Raw genomic sequence first — 17,584 nt, 5'->3', positions numbered from 1 at the left:
TCTACTTACATTAGCTGTCTAAAAGAGGACATACCGGTAATATATGGACTAATATTATTTAAAGCTAATAATAATCAATTACTATAGACTAAACCAAACACAAACCCCACACCTAAAAGGCATGATTTACTTTATTTATAAAAGAATTTGACCTTCCCCAGATGTCCCCATAGAGATGTTTTGTTAGATTTAGTTTACTTCTTGTTATGCCCACACTCGTACACATTCATGGGCATAGACCATCAAACTGAATTAGAAACACGCTGTAGATTTTAATGAGTACATAAATGTGATTGTGTTTATTAGAGAGATCGCTGTAGTTCAGTGTCTGCGGGAAGTGTGCGTTTGAGTGGAAGTGGAGTGGAACCAGAATCTTTTCATCGGGATGCTCTGGAGGAGGTGCAGGCCATCCCGGGAAATGGGCAGTGCTGTGATTGCGGGGAGCCTGGACCGGACTGGGCCTCCATTAATCTGGGCATCACACTGTGCATAACCTGTTCTGGTATACACAGGTAACATTACACACGGTCTTAGAATCCTGTTCAATTTTTTTTATTGCTTAAACAAGCATCTGAATTTTTTGTGGTTTTGTGTTTGTAGGAGTTTAGGTGTCCACTTCTCAAAGGTACGATCCCTTACGCTAGACTCCTGGGAGCCGGAGCTTGTCAGAGTAAGAATATGCACACATCACACTCATAGCTTTCTGTATGAAATCAACCCCTTATTGGTGGGGGGGGGGGGCATATGTGGTATCATTTGAAAGCTTTGAATCAGATATTTTTATAGAACACCATCACTTGTGCATTTATGTTACATAAAATAACAAAATAAGGCCTTAAATCATCCGTGTCACAAATAAGCGCCACCTAGAGGTAATGTGTTAGAAATATTAATATGAATATAAAGTCTTAATATATGTAAATTAGACAAGTCATATTCTATTTATACAGTATATATCATATATGTATAAGTCATATATCAAATGAAAGCTCTCATTGTGACTGTACCATTTATTTTGTTGCTCTAATACCACAGTTTGAAAGATTTTCAAAAGATTTCTGTAAGACATCAAATACAAACATCTCATTTATGCAGCAGTTACTGCTGTAGCCACAAACTTAATATCTGCACTTACCTTAGGCTGTTTTCTACAAAATGAGCCATTTTGCTTGGGTGAATAATCAAATGCTATATCATAGATGTCATGTCCAGAACAAAAAAACAGTCCAGCATTGAGCTTCTAGTCCACTCAGAGGCCGATATATTCCATAAAACAAGGGGGGTGGTGAATGAACTGAAAGTTAGACTGAATGTCTATGGACGAGCACATCTGTGAGGGCTGGGATGCATAAGAGCATCACCTACATTTCAGATCTCCATATTGTGATGGAAGGTGATAGAGGAAAAATTATTTTTCCTAGAACGTGCTGCCATCAAAAAATAAGACTTTTTGCAGTTTTCTAGAGCAAACAGAACCAGAATTACATGCATTACATTACAAGTTAGGAAGAAAAAAAAAATTACAAAAAAAAAAACTTTCTGTTCTTCATAAGACTAAAAACATATCCAATTTTTGCAATTAGTCCACAGTATGTGTGAATGGTGAGGTTTTAAATTTGAGTGTGGCAGCACAAAAATGCACCAGAGTTTACGGGTTTAAGCGTGTGCTTTAATAAATCATAAATCACACCATTTTTCATAGTCTCCTCACTTTTCCATTGTTTCATTCTGTCACTTATTCTCTCTCGTTCTTCAGCTAATGTGTGAGTTGGGAAATACAGCTATTAACAAGATCTATGAGGCGCGAATTGATGAGATCACCATCAAGAAGCCACACCCCTCTAGTCCGAGGTAGGTGCTCTGTAGTTTTCTGTTGCCAAATAGATTTGCATTGTTTGCTACCAAACCTTTGCTTAGCATGTCTATGTGAACATGCATATTTAGGCTCAAATATATAACATTTTTGTTTTCTGTGTCTAATAGAATCAATAGGCCTAATGGGACATAGCGGTGCCATAGTTTGTGATGGTTTACTCTTTCTTGTCTGTCATCCATCACTTTTTATCTATTGATTGTACATCTGCAATGTCCCCTACTGTTCAATTATGAGTCCAAAATGAACTTTATGCTACACCTGCCAAAATATGCCTACCATAAATATTTCTTACTCCCCATGAAACTATATTTTGAATACATTTTTATTAAGAATAAAACCTGTCACCTGCACCTGTCTCAAAAATATGAAAACCCATTGTGATTTTGTTCCTCATATTTTCATTTTGGTGGCTAAATTCATGGCTTTTCAAAATGTTTGATGCCAAGGGCCCCCAAAATTGACAGTAGTCTTGCGAGGGACCCCCTTCTTAAAATATGAAACCATCTAAATATTTTCATGTATAAAGAAGACCCATTTATACTCTGTGAGAATAATGGTAACTGTGATCTTTTAAAAACAGCATGTTGCTTTCAAACTGTCATTTTGCCAAAGCCAAAACAATCACAAAACTACATGCAGATTTGTTTCTATTTCAGTAGGTGTCAATAGAACAAAATATTATCCAACCAGTCTTGAGAAAGCATTAATAATGTCAAATATAGTAATTAATTTTTTACTTTCCGCTGACCCACTAGCACCCCCTCATGGCCCCCTTGGGGTCCCTGGACCCCAGTTTTAAAACCCCTGTCTTAATGAGAGTAGTATTCCAAGTGTTGCCAAATGGTGTTCAACGGTGAGGGTCAGACTACCATTTTTACAGTTCGTCTTGTCTTTAACCAGGTAATGTTGCAGTTCCTTCAAAAGTGAGAAGGATATAGCTGCAGCCAGAGCTCCAAAAAAGGGGCGGGAGCTCCAAACCGCTAGCAAAAGTATAGAGAGCCCATAACCTAACCCATTCCCCAACATAACCATGTGTGGAGGTGATGCCTCCTTTTGGAGTTGACCCAGCCCCCTTTGGGAGTAACCCTGCCCCTTCTGGTGTAACCCCACGCTCTTCTGGAGATTCCGCCCCCATTTGGAGATCTCTGGCCTGCAGCTATACCTACTTGTTTAAAGTTGCAGACAAACTGGCGAAAATCAACTCTGCATAGAAAAGTTTTGGCTTAGATTTGTTGCTTGTCAGTTGTTCACTTTAGACCTCACATGCAGGATTTCCACAAACCTTTGGAGGAATTATCCTTTTACACCAATGGATCTATCGACAAATGTTAGAATAAAGACTTCCTTTTCATACAGATTTTGTAAAAATAGAAACCTAGAAATATTTTGCCCCTCCATTTTTTTTAGTTTGTTTATAATTAAACTGATAATCTAAATATAATCAAATTGATCTTGTCTCAGGCAAGATAAGGAGTCATGGATTCGCTCAAAATACGTAGAGAAGAAATTCATCCACAAGCTCCCAGAGACGGGTCGAGGTCCTCTCCTGCGTCGCTCCAGTGCCCGACGTAACCAAGCAACCACGCAGGGCAAACAAGGCACACGCCCCGCCCTCAAACCCAAACCCACCCGAGCCACCCTACCACGACTCACGGGTACACAGACACATACTCCCAGAAAATCTCACTTTATTCGTAATTTACAAAGACACACCCATGGAAGCATAGACATGCTTCCAAAAACAAAGAAACTGTATTTATAAGGTGTATTTCTCCAAAGATGCTTGAAAAAAATAGTACACTAGTAAACTGAAGCCATAAATGTTAGTGTCTGTTCAAGTTGCTGCTGATCTAATCGGTGGGCTGTTTGATGTTTCCCCTCCAGGCTTGACCCCAAGTGACATAATGAAGAACAATTCCAGCTCTCACAAAGGTTACACACCACTTAATGACATACCTTATTTCTTAACTGCAAGGTCTAACACTTAGAGTCATGTTACATGCACATTAGTACATGGAATTTCCCTTTAACTCGCTCTCTCTTTATTTTTCTGTACAGAAAATGATGAAGAGGATGATCTAAGTGGTCTTCATCCTGGCGCTTTGTTGTATCGATCCGCAGCGATGCGACACTTCCCTCTCATGGCAGATGCTCTGGCTCACGGCGCAGATGTCAACTGGGTTAATGTGACTGAAGACAGCAGAACTCCTCTAATACAGGCCGCCATGGCTGTGAGTGTGTGTGTGAGAGTATCTGTACGTTGTTCATGAGTGAGAGTGTTTGTACATGTTGTGTGTCACAGTACATATTTACTGTCTATCTCTGTCTGCAGAATTCATTGGCAGCCTGTGAGTTCCTTCTGCAGAATGGGGCTAATGTTAACCTGGTAGACTCCAATGGGAGGGGGCCATTACACCATGCTACTGTACTAGGACATACAGGGTAACACAATCTTAGATACACACACTGTCATACATGTTCTTTTGAACACTTTTTTGTGACATAATGTGTGCGTGTGTGTCTCTTTCTTGTCATAGGTTGGTATGTCTGTTTCTTAAGAGAGGAGCAGACTACAATGCAAAAGACATTGAAGAGAAAGACCCAATCAGCATAGCCATAGATAACGCCAATGCAGACATTGTCACGCTGTAAGTAGTCTCGCAAAGCCAGACTTGTGTCCTAGGACCTGCCACTAGAATCTAACTCTCCATTATCATAAAACTGATTACATTATCAGATGCTAAGGAAAATAATTGCCTTATTAAGAAGTGCTTCCTGCTAATAACTTGGTTATCTGATTATCTTCTTTGGTTTTTGCAGACTCCGGATAGCCAAGATGGACAGGGAGATGCGGGAGATGGACGGCGCTCCATCAGGTCATTCTGAGGGGCGGGGCTGTGGTGGTGGTGGTGGTGGGGGTGGGACTGGGGCTGTGTTTGGACAGTCAAAGAAAAGCTTTCAGGCTCTCAAGAACCAGCTAAGTGGTTGGGCACAAGGTGGCCAGAATTAACTGGCTGCAAATGAAAAATAATACAAAAACAGCTGGAGAGAAGATAGCATGTGGATTTGTGCACTTTAATGAAGCACTTTAAAACAAATAGAGACACTAACACTAAGCAAGTAATGTTAATCCTGGAACACCAGAACTCTAAAAAGGTAAAGTTACAAATAGAAATGAAACCAGTGATGTCGCACTACAAGTTAAATAGTGACAACACTGTCTGTGTGTCAGTTTGTTAGAATAGGACCAAATGCCATGTATCGTGTACAGTAGTGCACTGTACATATGTACATAGTTATGTTTATAGAACCATTTTTTACTGTAATCTAATGGAATAAATCCTCACTGACAGGATTAACAGGATTAAGCACTTTGTAAGAGATATTTTCAGTGCCCTCAGTACCTGTTTTAATCAAATAGTTTGTAGTAAGTTTTAAATAAATGTCTGTTCAGGCATTTTATTGCACTTGTCATTTGCTGTGACTTAAAGGAATATTCTGGGTTCAATACAGGTTAAGCTCAATCGACAGCATTTGTGGCATAATGTTGATTATGATGCTCCTTTTCTAAAAAATCCAGGTTACAGTGAGGCACTTACAATGGAAGTGAAGTTTTTAACATTAAAATACTATTTTAAAAGTATAGCCATAAGACGTAAACAATATGCATGTTAACATGATTTTAGTGTGATAAAATCACTTACTAACCTTTCCTGTGTAAAGTTATATCCAGTTTTACAACTTCGTTGTCATGACAATGTAAGGTCAACAAACCCTAAACCCCTAAAATGACTGTAAAATAACAATTTAAATGAATTTACAGCTCAAATAATACATGAGTTTTAACAGAAAAATTAATGCAAGTGCTTTTATAAAATTATAAGATTCAAATTTCCGTCTTTAAACCCTCCAAAAATTGGCCCCCATTCACTTTCATTGTAAGTGCCTCACTATCCTCGATTATCTTTTTTCTTTTTTTTTTTTTTTTTTTAAGAAAAGGAGAGATGAGTCAAAATAGTTTTTTTTTTTTTTTTTGTGATAATCATCATTATCCCTTTCAAAAATTGAGAGTTCATTGCAAATTTGCCACAAACTTTGAACAAATTGTCCATCGTTGCCAATGGTTTGCTGCAGGTTCACCACTACTGGTGAAGAGCTGCAAACTTCTGGTAAACATTTGTGGCGAATCTCATTTGCAAGCTCATTTGCATGTAAAAATAATCAAATTTCAAAAAAATTTGTGGCAAGTTTGTGGTTAGTTTGCCAGAACTCTGGATTTCTATAAGGGATGCCACAAATGCTTTGGATTAAGCTTAACTTGTATTGAACCCAGAATATTCCCTTAATGCAAATATTGTTTTAGCTTTGTGGCTAGTATTCACTCGGTTATTAGAAACACCGAAAAATGAATGTGTGCAATAATTTTGCATTTTTATAATGAAGTCTGTCATAGACCTCCTTCAGACTTTTGAATGGGCCATTCTTAGAATACCGATCCTCTAATGAGCCAGTTTTAGTTTATGGAACATTCAGGAATTTCAGTCACAAGAGACCCAATCAGGAATTAGAATGTAATTTAATACTGAATAAAAGGTAAATTCCTTGGCAGGCTTGCAAGGCAGTGCTGTATTGATATTTCTCTGCATGCTTCTAATACTACTTTTTCTTCTCCACAACTTTCTGCAATTAATTCAGCTCCAAATGCTTATAAACTCCATTCAGACTTTGTTTTGTAGATAGTTTCAGTCTTTGGCATGCTTTCTATTTTTTATAAACGTAATACTTTTATTTTTAATATAAATGTTATATAAAAGTCTGAAAGTCTGAAATGTACTTCTAAATTTCAATCTCAGATTAAATGTGTTCAGCAGTCAAAATCGAACCAAAAGTAATGTATCATCATTAGGTCGACGAAATGGGTTTTTCAATGGCCGATGCCGATATGTAGAGAGCAGGATGGTCGATATAAATGCAGATAAACAATACAATTTAACAACAGCAAATCAGATGTACACAAAATGTATTTTCTGCAATATTTATTATTATAAAACCCTTCTGTTAATTGCCAAGCGAACACCGTTATCGGCAGATCCCGAAAATGGCAAAATTGCCAAAAATCGGCCGATTATTAGGCTTGGCAGATATACTGTATCGGTCTATCACTAATCATCATGCTAATTGCATACTGATTTGCACTTGATCTTCTTTTTTGCATATATTTGAACACAGAATTGCAATTGATCTTTGCTTTTATTAATATATCCATTGTATGTAACTATCAGTCTCTGTCTTTCTCCTTTTCTCCCTATAACTTATATTTGGGTTTGCAGCTTTTTTAACTAAAATATTAGTTTACATAAAACTTTAACACTATTCTTTTGCTACCTTGCAAGAATTGATATTTACTTCATGAAAATACAAATCTAGTTAATAAATTGTTTCCGGACACATTATCCAGTTATGGGATAAGCATTGATATTTGGCGTTGTATGGGGTATCATCACTCTTGTGTTTTAATTAATTGTCCAATGAATTAATAAATAGTTAAAATTTATATATTTTGTGGTATATTTTAGACAGATCATTAATGATCACTTTAATATTTGGCTTTCTAGTATGATCTTGTATGAATGAACAGGATTACATTACTCTGATACTGTTGCAATGCCTATGTTTACAAGTGTGCATGCTTGTGGTGCTTATGCCTTTTGCATCTGTTTTTTGCTGTGGGGCTTGTTTATGCCAGTTTGTCCATCTGTCTGTGTATACAAATCTGTTTTTGCTTTTGGTGTGTGTGTGTGTGCGCGTCTGTATATATGCATGTCCTGAGATGGGTGGCCAGATGTCTACTGCTTGCAGTGTCTGTCCTCTGCGCTGCCTGCAACAGGTAATCATCTGCTTATCCTATACTGACAGTTACTATACACTTAAGTTCTAGTAGCAAATGCTCTCACTAGCTGTTAGACCGCTAGATTATTTCAACCAGGGGCAAAAAAACGGTTCAAGGAACAAAAACAAAAACCGAAAACAAACAAAATATTTAGTAGAACTTAACCGAAAATGGGAACAAAGGCCCTTTCAATTGTTCCGGGGTGAAAACATTCTTTTTAAATGCTCGTAACCGGTTAATTACCGGTTAATATTGTTTCGATAATTTCTTAATGAAACCAAAGGATAAATAGTTGATCACATACATTTTCAGAAACTACACCACTTCCTGTAGCCCAAAAAATGGGGCTTCACTGTCTTTAGTAGAACATAAGCATGTGCTTTGATTCTAAAGGGAAACGCTGTATCACATGTCTTTGCCTAATTGCTCGTTGTGGATGTAGCTTATATAAAATGACAAATAATACATTCAAGATTAATCTAGATGCAAGGAAAATTGTCGAGGTAAAAGTACATTTCTCAGTTGTTTCCGAGTCCTCACTGAATTATTTTTATATAAGATGCATTAATACAGATTTGATGCTGCCGGGTTTTGACTGAGAAGCAGATGTGTAATTAAAACAAATAATTAAAATAAAAGAATTAAACAATTATTAAATAATTAAAATAAAGTAATTTGGCCCACATAATATGACATTTAGTCCAAACATGCTCACGTATGTGTGCAGGATAGAGAGATTTAGGCTATTAATTGATTTAAGGTGGCCAGATGTATGCTTGAAATATTTTTGAGGATATATTTAATATAAAAAATTCATTTATTGAAAATGTTATTTTATATACGCTACTGTATACAACGCTTGTTATGATTTCTATAATGAGAATTCCCCCACATGGGGAAAAAAAAAAATTCTATTGCTTATTTTTGGGTAAAGCTAATCCCTTATTTTGACCGTGTTCCTTTTGCCAGATCTGGTAACACTGCAACTGGTATTTCACCCACCCTTAGTGCAGATTACTGTCATTTAAAAAGAACATTATTAACCGTTCTTTAATTTCATTCTAACTGGTTACCAATTGGAAAGGAGGCTGCGGAACACTCGAACCGGAATGAAAAAATACTGTTTCTGCTCGGACCGAACTGAAATTAAAAACATTTTGTTTTTATTTTCTGATTTTACATTCACTTCTACAAATAGACCCTTGGGTGCCAAGAGGACACACTGCCCCATGGTGTGAATCTCACTGATAATGGGCTCTGATCTTGCATCAGTAGGGGCACAGTTAGCCATATGTCTAGACAATTGACCTAATTGAAGGTCAGTGGATCAGAGTATCAGCAGTGTTTAGCAGTGTTTGTTTATTGCAAAACTATTGGAATAGTCATGTTAACCTTGTTAGACCTTGTTAACCTTAAATGCTGTTCTTTCTCTGATGATAAAATGGCATTATAATACCTGACTCTAGTACAGACATCTTATTTCCTGTGGAAAATTAATGTGCATGTGTTCTGTAAGATCATTTGATATAGAGATCATGCAAAAAATATAAGGAAATGTCAGAACATTTTAGCGAAAAGGATGTTCATTTAATAATTGCAACCTAGTCTCATAGTATGAACGCTATAACTACATTTTTGCAAACTGACTTTTACGTGCTGCGTTTCTACGTTTCGCCACCGTTTCCTGGTGAAATTAACACTAGAGGTGTTTACAGCAACTGTGCATTTTATTCAGTTTCACAAATCACGAGTGTCACAGGTCTATTTGCTTTTAGGACACAATTGGTTAGGTTTATGTGTTGGTTAAGGGGTAAAGATGTCTGTTTTGTTCACCTCTCATTTGCTTTTAGGACACTATCGGTTAGGTTTATGTGTTGGTTAAGGGTAAAGATGTCTCTTTTGTTCACCTCTCATTTGCTTTTAAGACACTATTGGTTAGGTTTAGGTGTTGGTTAAGGGTAAGGATGTCTCTTTTGTTCACCTCTCATTTGCTTTTAAGACACTATTGGTTAGGTTTAGGTGTTGGTTAAGGGTAAAGATGTCTGTTTTGTTCACCTCTCATTTGCTTTTAGGACACTATTGGTTAGGTTTAGGTGTTGGTTAAGGGTAAGGATGTCTGTTTTGTTCACCTCTCATTTGCTTTTAGGACACTATTGGTTAGGTTTAGGTGTTGGTTAAGGGTAAGGATGTCTCTTTTGTTCACCTCTCATTTGCTTTTAGGACACTATTGGTTAGGTTTAGGTGTTGGTTAAGGGTAAAGATGTCTGTTTTGTTTACTTCTCATTTGCTTTTAGGACACTATCGGTAAGGTTTAGGTGTTGGTTAAGGGTAAAGATGTCTCTTTTGTCCACCTCTCATTTGCTTTTAGGACACTATCGGTTAGGTTTAGGTGTTGGTTAAGGGTAAAGATGTCTGTTTTGTTTACTTCTCATTTGCTTTTAGGACACTATCGGTTAGGTTTAGGTGTTGGTTAAGGGTAAAGATGTCTGTTTTGTTTACCTCTCATTTGCTTTTAGGACACTATCGGTTAGGTTTAGGTGTTGGTTAAGGGTAAAGATGTCTGTTTTGTTTACTTCTCATTTGCTTTTAGGACACTATCGGTAAGGTTTAGGTGTTGGTTAAGGGTAAAGATGTCTCTTTTGTCCACCTCTCATTTGCTTTTAGGACACTATCGGTTAGGTTTAGGTGTTGGTTAAGGGTAAAGATGTCTGTTTTGTTTACTTCTCATTTGCTTTTAGGACACTATCGGTTAGGTTTAGGTGTTGGTTAAGGGTAAAGATGTCTGTTTTGTTTACCTCTCATTTGCTTTTAGGACACTATCGGTTAGGTTTAGGTGTTGGTTAAGGGTAAAGATGTCTGTTTTGTTTACCTCTCATTTGCTGTTAGGACACTATCGGTTAGGTTTAGGTGTTGGTTAAGGGTAAAGATGTCTGTTTTGTTTACTTCTTATTTGCTTTTAGGACGTTATCCATTAGGTTAAAGATTTAGGTTAGGTGGGGCCTGGGTAGCTCAGTGGTAAAAGACGCTGGCTACCACCCCTGAAGTTCGTTAGTTCGAATCCCAGGGCATGCTGAGTGACTCCAGCCAGGTCTCCTAAGCAACCAAATTGGCCCAGTTGCTAGGGAGGGTAGAGTCACATGGGGTAACCTCCTCGTGGTCACTATAATGTGGTTTGTTGTCGGTGGGGTGCGTGGTGAGTTGCGCGCGGATGCCACGGTGGATGGCATGAAGCCTCCACATGCGCTATGTCTCCGTGGCAACGCGCTCAAGCCACGTGATAAGATGCACGGGTTGATGGTCTCAGATGCGGAGGCAACTGGGATTCATCCTCTGCCACCCGGATTGAGGCAAATCACTACGTGACCACGAGGACTTAAAAGCGCACTGGGAATTGGGCATTCCAAATTGGGTGAAAAAAAAAACTAAAGTTTTATGTTAGGGAGGTACGTTTTACTCATTAAAACTACCAGACAAGTTTTTTAAGGTGAGTATTGGATGATTACGATACCATTTCCCTCGCTTTAGGCACCCCTTGCTGGAAATTTCACTGGGAAACTGCAGAAAAATGTGTAATAAAGCACATCATTTTGTTTGGCAAAAATGTTGCCACAGTCACATAATGTTCATAAGATCAGGCTAAATAATTTTGTAAAAAGTAATCATTTAGAAAGTAATAATATTAGCAAAATACTGTTTATATGACAAGGGATCAAGAACTAAAATATTGTATTAAAGGGATAGTTCACCCAAAAATGTAAATTCTCTCATTATTTACTCACCCTCATGATATCCCAGATGTGTATGACTTTCTTTCTTCTCCAGAACACATTTGAAGAAATACAGAAAATGTCTTAGCTCAGCAGGTCCTTAAAATGCAAGTGGATCTTGATCCGATTTTTGGAACTCCAAAAATCACCGTTTATCCGCAGAAACTTCACTTGGTGCAGAACAATCTGGAATAATATGAAACACTGCAACAGTCCCCTCTATGCAGCTTGAACTTGTTCAGATTGTTGAATCTGTGTGACTACTGTGCTAAAAAAAAATCTAGACGCAGAGCAAAGAATGAAACAGAGCACAGGTGTTCTTATTAACTTGACACAGTGTTTAAAATGTGCCGGTCCTGCACGAGACGCTGAAGAAAAAGCGAGACGCGGTGCAAATGTCAAACACAGAACAGACGCGTTCAAAAACACGTTCGGTGTGAACAGCCCCTAACTCGTACATTCGCGCATCTGTGAGTGAGAGCACATGCACGAAACAAGTTCGGTAAGCCTGTTTATTTTTTCATTAATACAAACCCGAAGTCCTACTTGAAAAATTTACCCGAACCCGGCCCAAAACCCATCAGGTTCTGACCTCTAAAACAGAGTCCCTTACCCAAACGCATGCCATTAATTGAGCCAATGTTGCCACGTCGGTCTGCTCAAATAAATAGTGCAACGTTTTGATATCGCCAAAGAGCCACAGTGTTTACACTTTTTGGGGAAATCAACCTACAAATTGCCTATTTATATTTGTCTCTGCCTTTCAAGCTGCCACAGGAGAAAGTATTAAAAAATTACACACTTTAGCTTTAAAGCTGTTTAAAAAATTGATATCTTATACTTTTTATTCCTTGAAGAATATTATACTGATTATCATTCTTTCCTCTCTCCCTCTCTCTCTCTTTATCTCTCTTCTCCCTGCAGGTGATGATACTTACCACGACATCTTCAGGGATTTCTCACAAATGGCCTCCAACAACCCAGAGAAGCTTAAACGCCGTAGCGCTGACATGAAATAAACCACCTGACCACTAGATGTCCATGTTAATCCAACACACACAAGCACACACATACATTCACCCTCCAGTTCAGAAAATGACCTAACCACATTCTACTGCTTATTTGCTGAATCGTCACCCAGCAGGCCCCACAGTAAACAGTAACCTCCTATGACATGCTGCTTCATTTGGTTTATATATCATACATGAGCATATATTCCCATTAATGTCTTTCCTAAAGTCTGGGTTTTGGCATATTTATCCCAGTTTAGGCTATAGGATATCATTAATACTGTTTGCATTGCATGTGATAAAGTTCTATTTCCAGTTATTTCTTCAGGCACAATACTCATTTTCTTTTCACTGATTGAACTTATTCTGTGCCCACCTAATTTATCATTTACAGTACTAATCAGTTCTATCTATTGGGAGCAATTCATATTGAGCAAGTTTATGTTCCGAATGCTGTGAGAGCAACAAATGGAATATTTGCAGGAAACAGTGGTGGAATAGATGCAGTGCCTTGTTTTACATTTTAACAGTTTGTCTATGGACACAAGTTGCTTTTCTTCTTTTTATTCACTCTTTTGAGAGACCGTGTTAATGCAACTTAAATGCAAATGTTATTTTGAGTGGGTGGTCATTCTTTTAATGGTTCTCCTATATCATTTTATCTGTTTTTTCTCTTTTATGACCAAAACAACACATTTGAAAAGATTTTATTTGCTGTGTTTTGAAGCATTTTCTGAAATTGATAAGAATATGTAGCTAAATAAATAAATGATACAAATCTCATGTTATTTGCATTTCTGAGCTAGATTACAGGTACCAAGTGAATTTACACGGCAACTAGGATGATCATTTAACATTGAAACTGAAAATGTCTTTAATATATTCCTTTCACTTAAATCCATAATAAAACTGATTGCACTTGATCCAGTACTTAATATTTTACTTTAATGCTCAGCTTATCTTGGCCAATTAGATTTGTCATGTACTTTTCATCTCTTTTGGCTTCTGTAATCAACTTTTAGTTTGAATATAGTATACTGCTTTGTAAAAAAAAAAAAAAAAAAAAAATACTTTGGTCATATGTTTTGCTATTAGCACATGTCAAGTGTTTGTCAAGATTCCTTATATTGCAATATATATATATATATATACACACACACACACATACATACAGTTGCAATCGAAATTATTCAACCCCCCCAAGACAGTAAGGATTTACAAAGATAAGCTTTTCTGATAACCCAGAATTTTTAAACTTTACATCTATATCAGTTGAGTGACACATTCAAAGTCATAGTGTGAATATATAACCTAATATTTCTAAATAGCGGGATTTTGTTTTAAATACAGCCATGTCATAATTATTCAACCCCTATTGCATGTAGCTGTTTCTTAAATATGTAAAGCTACACAAGTAAATTGTTTTCAAATCTGCAATGACACTTATTTAACTTTTTTACCGTTGTAAGCAAAAATTTATTTCTATGCAAAAAATGCAATTAAAAATAAGCTGTCTCAAAAGCTAATGTAAGAGATTATTTCATTACACAAGAAAGGTCATGGCTAAAAGTACATTTCCAAGGCACTTCAGTTACCAATAGACAAAGTTGGCAGCATCTTTCATACATTTTTTAAATATGGTAAAACAGCAACCTTCTTGGAGTGTGGAAGAAAGCAAAACTTCACCAAAGGAAATGTTGACTTGAATATTCAAGAAGTAATTAGGAAAGACCTGTGGAGTCCTGGAAGAAGGTTTTATGGATGTATGACCATAAACTGAAAATGAGTTTTAGACCCATGGGTCAGCAATACGTCTGGAGTTAGATGATAAGGTGATGACAAGAACGACACCATCCCCACAGTCAAACATGGAGGTGGGTCAGTCCTGTTATGGGGGTGTTTTGCGGCTGCAGGAAACGGCTATCATGACTATGTGACTGACACCATGGATTCTTTCAGGTATCAGAATGTCCTTAAATGGCCCTTTCAGTCCATCATTAAAATCCCATTGAAAACCTTTGTTGGGATTTCAAGGAAGCAGTGGCAGCACAGAAACCAAAGAATGTCAATGAGCTGGAAGCTTTTGCTCATGAGAAATGTGTAAACATTCTAATAGAGAGGTGTCCGAAGCCTGAGAACACTTACCTGAAACATTTATTTGTTGTTATTAAGGATAAAGGATGCTCCACAAATGATTGACTTTGGGGGTTGAATATTTTTTACATGATATTTGAGGAGAGAATTTGTTATTTTTTTATCTTAAAATTTGGGTAAACTGAACTCTTTGTTCTCAAAATCACTCAAATGTGTGTTAAAAACTTACTTTGACTGTTTACTGAGGTTTTAGTTGATGTGTTTTAATTCACATCACCAGAATGTATTGCTGGTCAAGGGGGTTGAATAATTTTGATTGCAACTGTATATATATATATATATATATATATATATATATATATATATATATATATATATATATATATATATATATATATTTGCTGACTCATCCCAGGTCAGAGAAAACTAGGTGACATCTCCCAACACACAATATACATTTTAAGAAAAGCAACAGCATAAAGAGAGAGAGAGAGAAATAAAACATTTTATTTAACCATATTTAAACACAAATCTGTTCAACTTCATTACAATGAAACCCAAACTTTGTCGCTGCACTGCAAGATTCCTGGGAAATTAAAGCAGCAAAATAGGCATTTAAGTTATTACAGATACATAGTACCAGCTGGGAACCTGGAAACAGGTAAAACTACCTAACTGGCTCTGCTGGCAAATTTCAATTTAGCTTTCATTCTTCATGATTAATTTAGTTAACACTGACAATTCCACAAAATACATCCACATATATTGTTTTGCTTTCCAGCTTCCTGTAACTTATTAGCTTATGTCCTTTGCAGCTGACAAGATAAAAAAAAAAAAAAATCACTAGAAGGTCAAGGTCAAAAGTAAAGTTGCTCAGTGTTCAGCCAATAATTCTAATGCTTGTTAGGTCATTACTTGCTTTGGCAATTCATATGTTTATAATATTGTGATACAAGTGCTGCTGCTAAGATTTCTTCATAGTAGTAATGGTATTTCATACTCTTTAAGAAAGTTTGTTCACTTAGATTATGGAAATGCTATTTGCAGTAGTACTACATGTGTGATTCCGTAATTATAGTACATTTGGGAAATGTTGTGTATGTTTCGTTGATCTAAAGGCAGTACGGTAGGCAGTAGCTGAGCTCACAGATTCTCAGTATGGAGATTAAGGCTCACGTGTTCAGCTTTATGACTACTTTCCTTAAAACATAATGTTTTGGAAGTCTTTAAGAGTTTTCTGCATGTCTCTCATCTAAAGCATTAAAAAGTTATATATTAATGTACACAACCCTGCCACAAAAAGCACATTGCTTGGCTAGTTGGCTGCTTGTGTGCAGTAAGGGGCCAAAAATCTTATGTTGTGTTGAGACTGTACATGATAAAAAAATATACAGTGTGTGTATATATATATATATATATATATATATATATATATATATATATATATATATATATATATATATATATATATATACAGTTGTGCTCAAAAGTTTGCACACCCTGGCAGAAACTGTGAAATTTTGGCATTGATTTTGAAAATATGACTGATCATGCAAAAAAAAAAAAATTTCTTTTATTTAAGGATAGTGATCATATGAAGCCATTTATTATCACAAAGTTGTTTGGCTCCTTTTTAAATCATAATGATAACAGAAATCACCCAAATGGCCCTGATCAAAAGTTTACATACCCTTGAATGTTTGGCCTTGTTACAGACACAAGGTGACACACACAGGTTTAAATGGCAATTAAAGGTTAATTTCCCACACCTGTGGCTTTTAAAATTGCAATTAGTGTCTGTGTATAAATAGTCAATAAGTTTGTTAGGTCTCACGTGGATGCATTGAGCAGGCTAGAGACTGAGTCATGGGGAGTAGAAAAGAACTGTCAAAAGACCTGCATAACAAGGTAATGGAACTTTATAAAGATGGAAAAGGATATAAAAAGATATCCAAAGCCTTGAAAATGCCAGTCAGTACTGTTCAATCACTTATTAAGAAGTGGAAAATTCGGGGATCTCTTGATACCAAGCCACGGTCAGGTAGACCAAGAAAGATTTCAGCCACAACTGCCAGAAGAATTGTTCGGGATACAAAGAAAAACCCACAGGTAACCTCAGGAGAAATACTGGCTGCCCTGGAAAAAGACGGTGTGGTTGTTTCAAGGAGCACAATACGACGATACTTGAACAAAAATGAGCTGCATGGTCGAGTTGCCAGAAAGAAGCCTTTACTGCGCCAATGCCACAAAAAAGCCCGGTTACAATATGCCCGACAACACCTTGACACGCCTCACAGCTTCTGGCACACTGTAATTTGGAGTGACGAGACCAAAATAGAGCTTTATGGTCACAACCATAAGCGCTATGTTTGGAGAGGTGTCAAAGTATTGTGCTCCTTGAAACAATCACACCGTCTTTTTCCACAGCAGCCTGTATTTCTGTATGTCTGTAACAAGGCCAAACATTCAAGGGTATGTAAACTTTTGATCAGGGCCATTTGGGTGATTTGTTACCATTATAATTTAAAAAGGAGCCAGACAACTATGTGATAATAAATGGCTTCATATGATCACTATCCTGTCATATGACAGTTTTTTTTTGCATGATCAGTCATATTTTCAAAATCAATGCCAAAATGTCACAATTTCTGCCAGGGTATGCAAACATTTGAGCACAACTGTATATGTGTATGTGTATATATGAAAAGCTAATGGTTTAGGATCTACGAAGTGAGCTAAGAATCCTAAACACCTTAAGAAATGGCTTCTGCTTTGAAGAACAAAATGTGTAACAGAGATTTTGGTATGGCTGTGTGTAACTTTTTGGTTAATGATTGAGTACATTTGTTTGTGCAAGTCAGCAGACTCTGTGGAAAATGTACGCAGTTATTTTCCCAGAGAACTGGATGACATGCATCAATGTCAAAACCCTAAGTCACACGTGGTA

At 36.9% G+C, this 17,584-nt stretch overlaps 1 protein-coding gene and 1 long non-coding RNA gene across 6 annotated transcripts in view; both read left to right on the top strand.

Moving 5' to 3' along the window:
• The window catches only part of LOC127448639 (arf-GAP with coiled-coil, ANK repeat and PH domain-containing protein 1-like), a 29,606-nt gene extending 16,140 nt beyond the window's left edge, over positions 1-13,466 (top strand). For both annotated transcript variants that reach the window (XM_051711322.1, XM_051711332.1), the window contains 10 exons: positions 307-512; positions 601-670; positions 1,757-1,851; positions 3,338-3,531; positions 3,761-3,808; positions 3,935-4,107; positions 4,209-4,318; positions 4,414-4,524; positions 4,697-4,752; positions 12,458-13,466. In XM_051711322.1, the coding sequence (XP_051567282.1) occupies positions 307-512; positions 601-670; positions 1,757-1,851; positions 3,338-3,531; positions 3,761-3,808; positions 3,935-4,107; positions 4,209-4,318; positions 4,414-4,524; positions 4,697-4,752; positions 12,458-12,552 (1,158 nt within the window). In that variant the 3' untranslated portion in view covers positions 12,553-13,466. The remainder of the gene's footprint in view (positions 1-306; positions 513-600; positions 671-1,756; positions 1,852-3,337; positions 3,532-3,760; positions 3,809-3,934; positions 4,108-4,208; positions 4,319-4,413; positions 4,525-4,696; positions 4,753-12,457) is intronic.
• Positions 9,491-10,730, top strand: LOC127448710 (uncharacterized). Of its 4 annotated transcripts, none has more exons than XR_007898576.1 (3): positions 9,491-9,637; positions 9,786-10,451; positions 10,600-10,730. It is a non-coding gene; the product is annotated as an uncharacterized LOC127448710 (long non-coding RNA). The 4 variants fall into 4 exon arrangements; XR_007898574.1 differs by having other exon boundaries at positions 10,526-10,648; XR_007898572.1 differs by lacking the exon at positions 10,600-10,730 and having other exon boundaries at positions 9,786-10,229; positions 10,378-10,522.
• Positions 13,467-17,584: the final 4,118 nt, after the last annotated feature.

Source organism: Myxocyprinus asiaticus, chromosome 1 (assembly GCF_019703515.2).
Source record: "Myxocyprinus asiaticus isolate MX2 ecotype Aquarium Trade chromosome 1, UBuf_Myxa_2, whole genome shotgun sequence".
NCBI classification, from domain to species: Eukaryota; Metazoa; Chordata; class Actinopteri; order Cypriniformes; family Catostomidae; genus Myxocyprinus; species Myxocyprinus asiaticus.
This window is presented reverse-complemented; position numbering and strand designations above follow the sequence as displayed.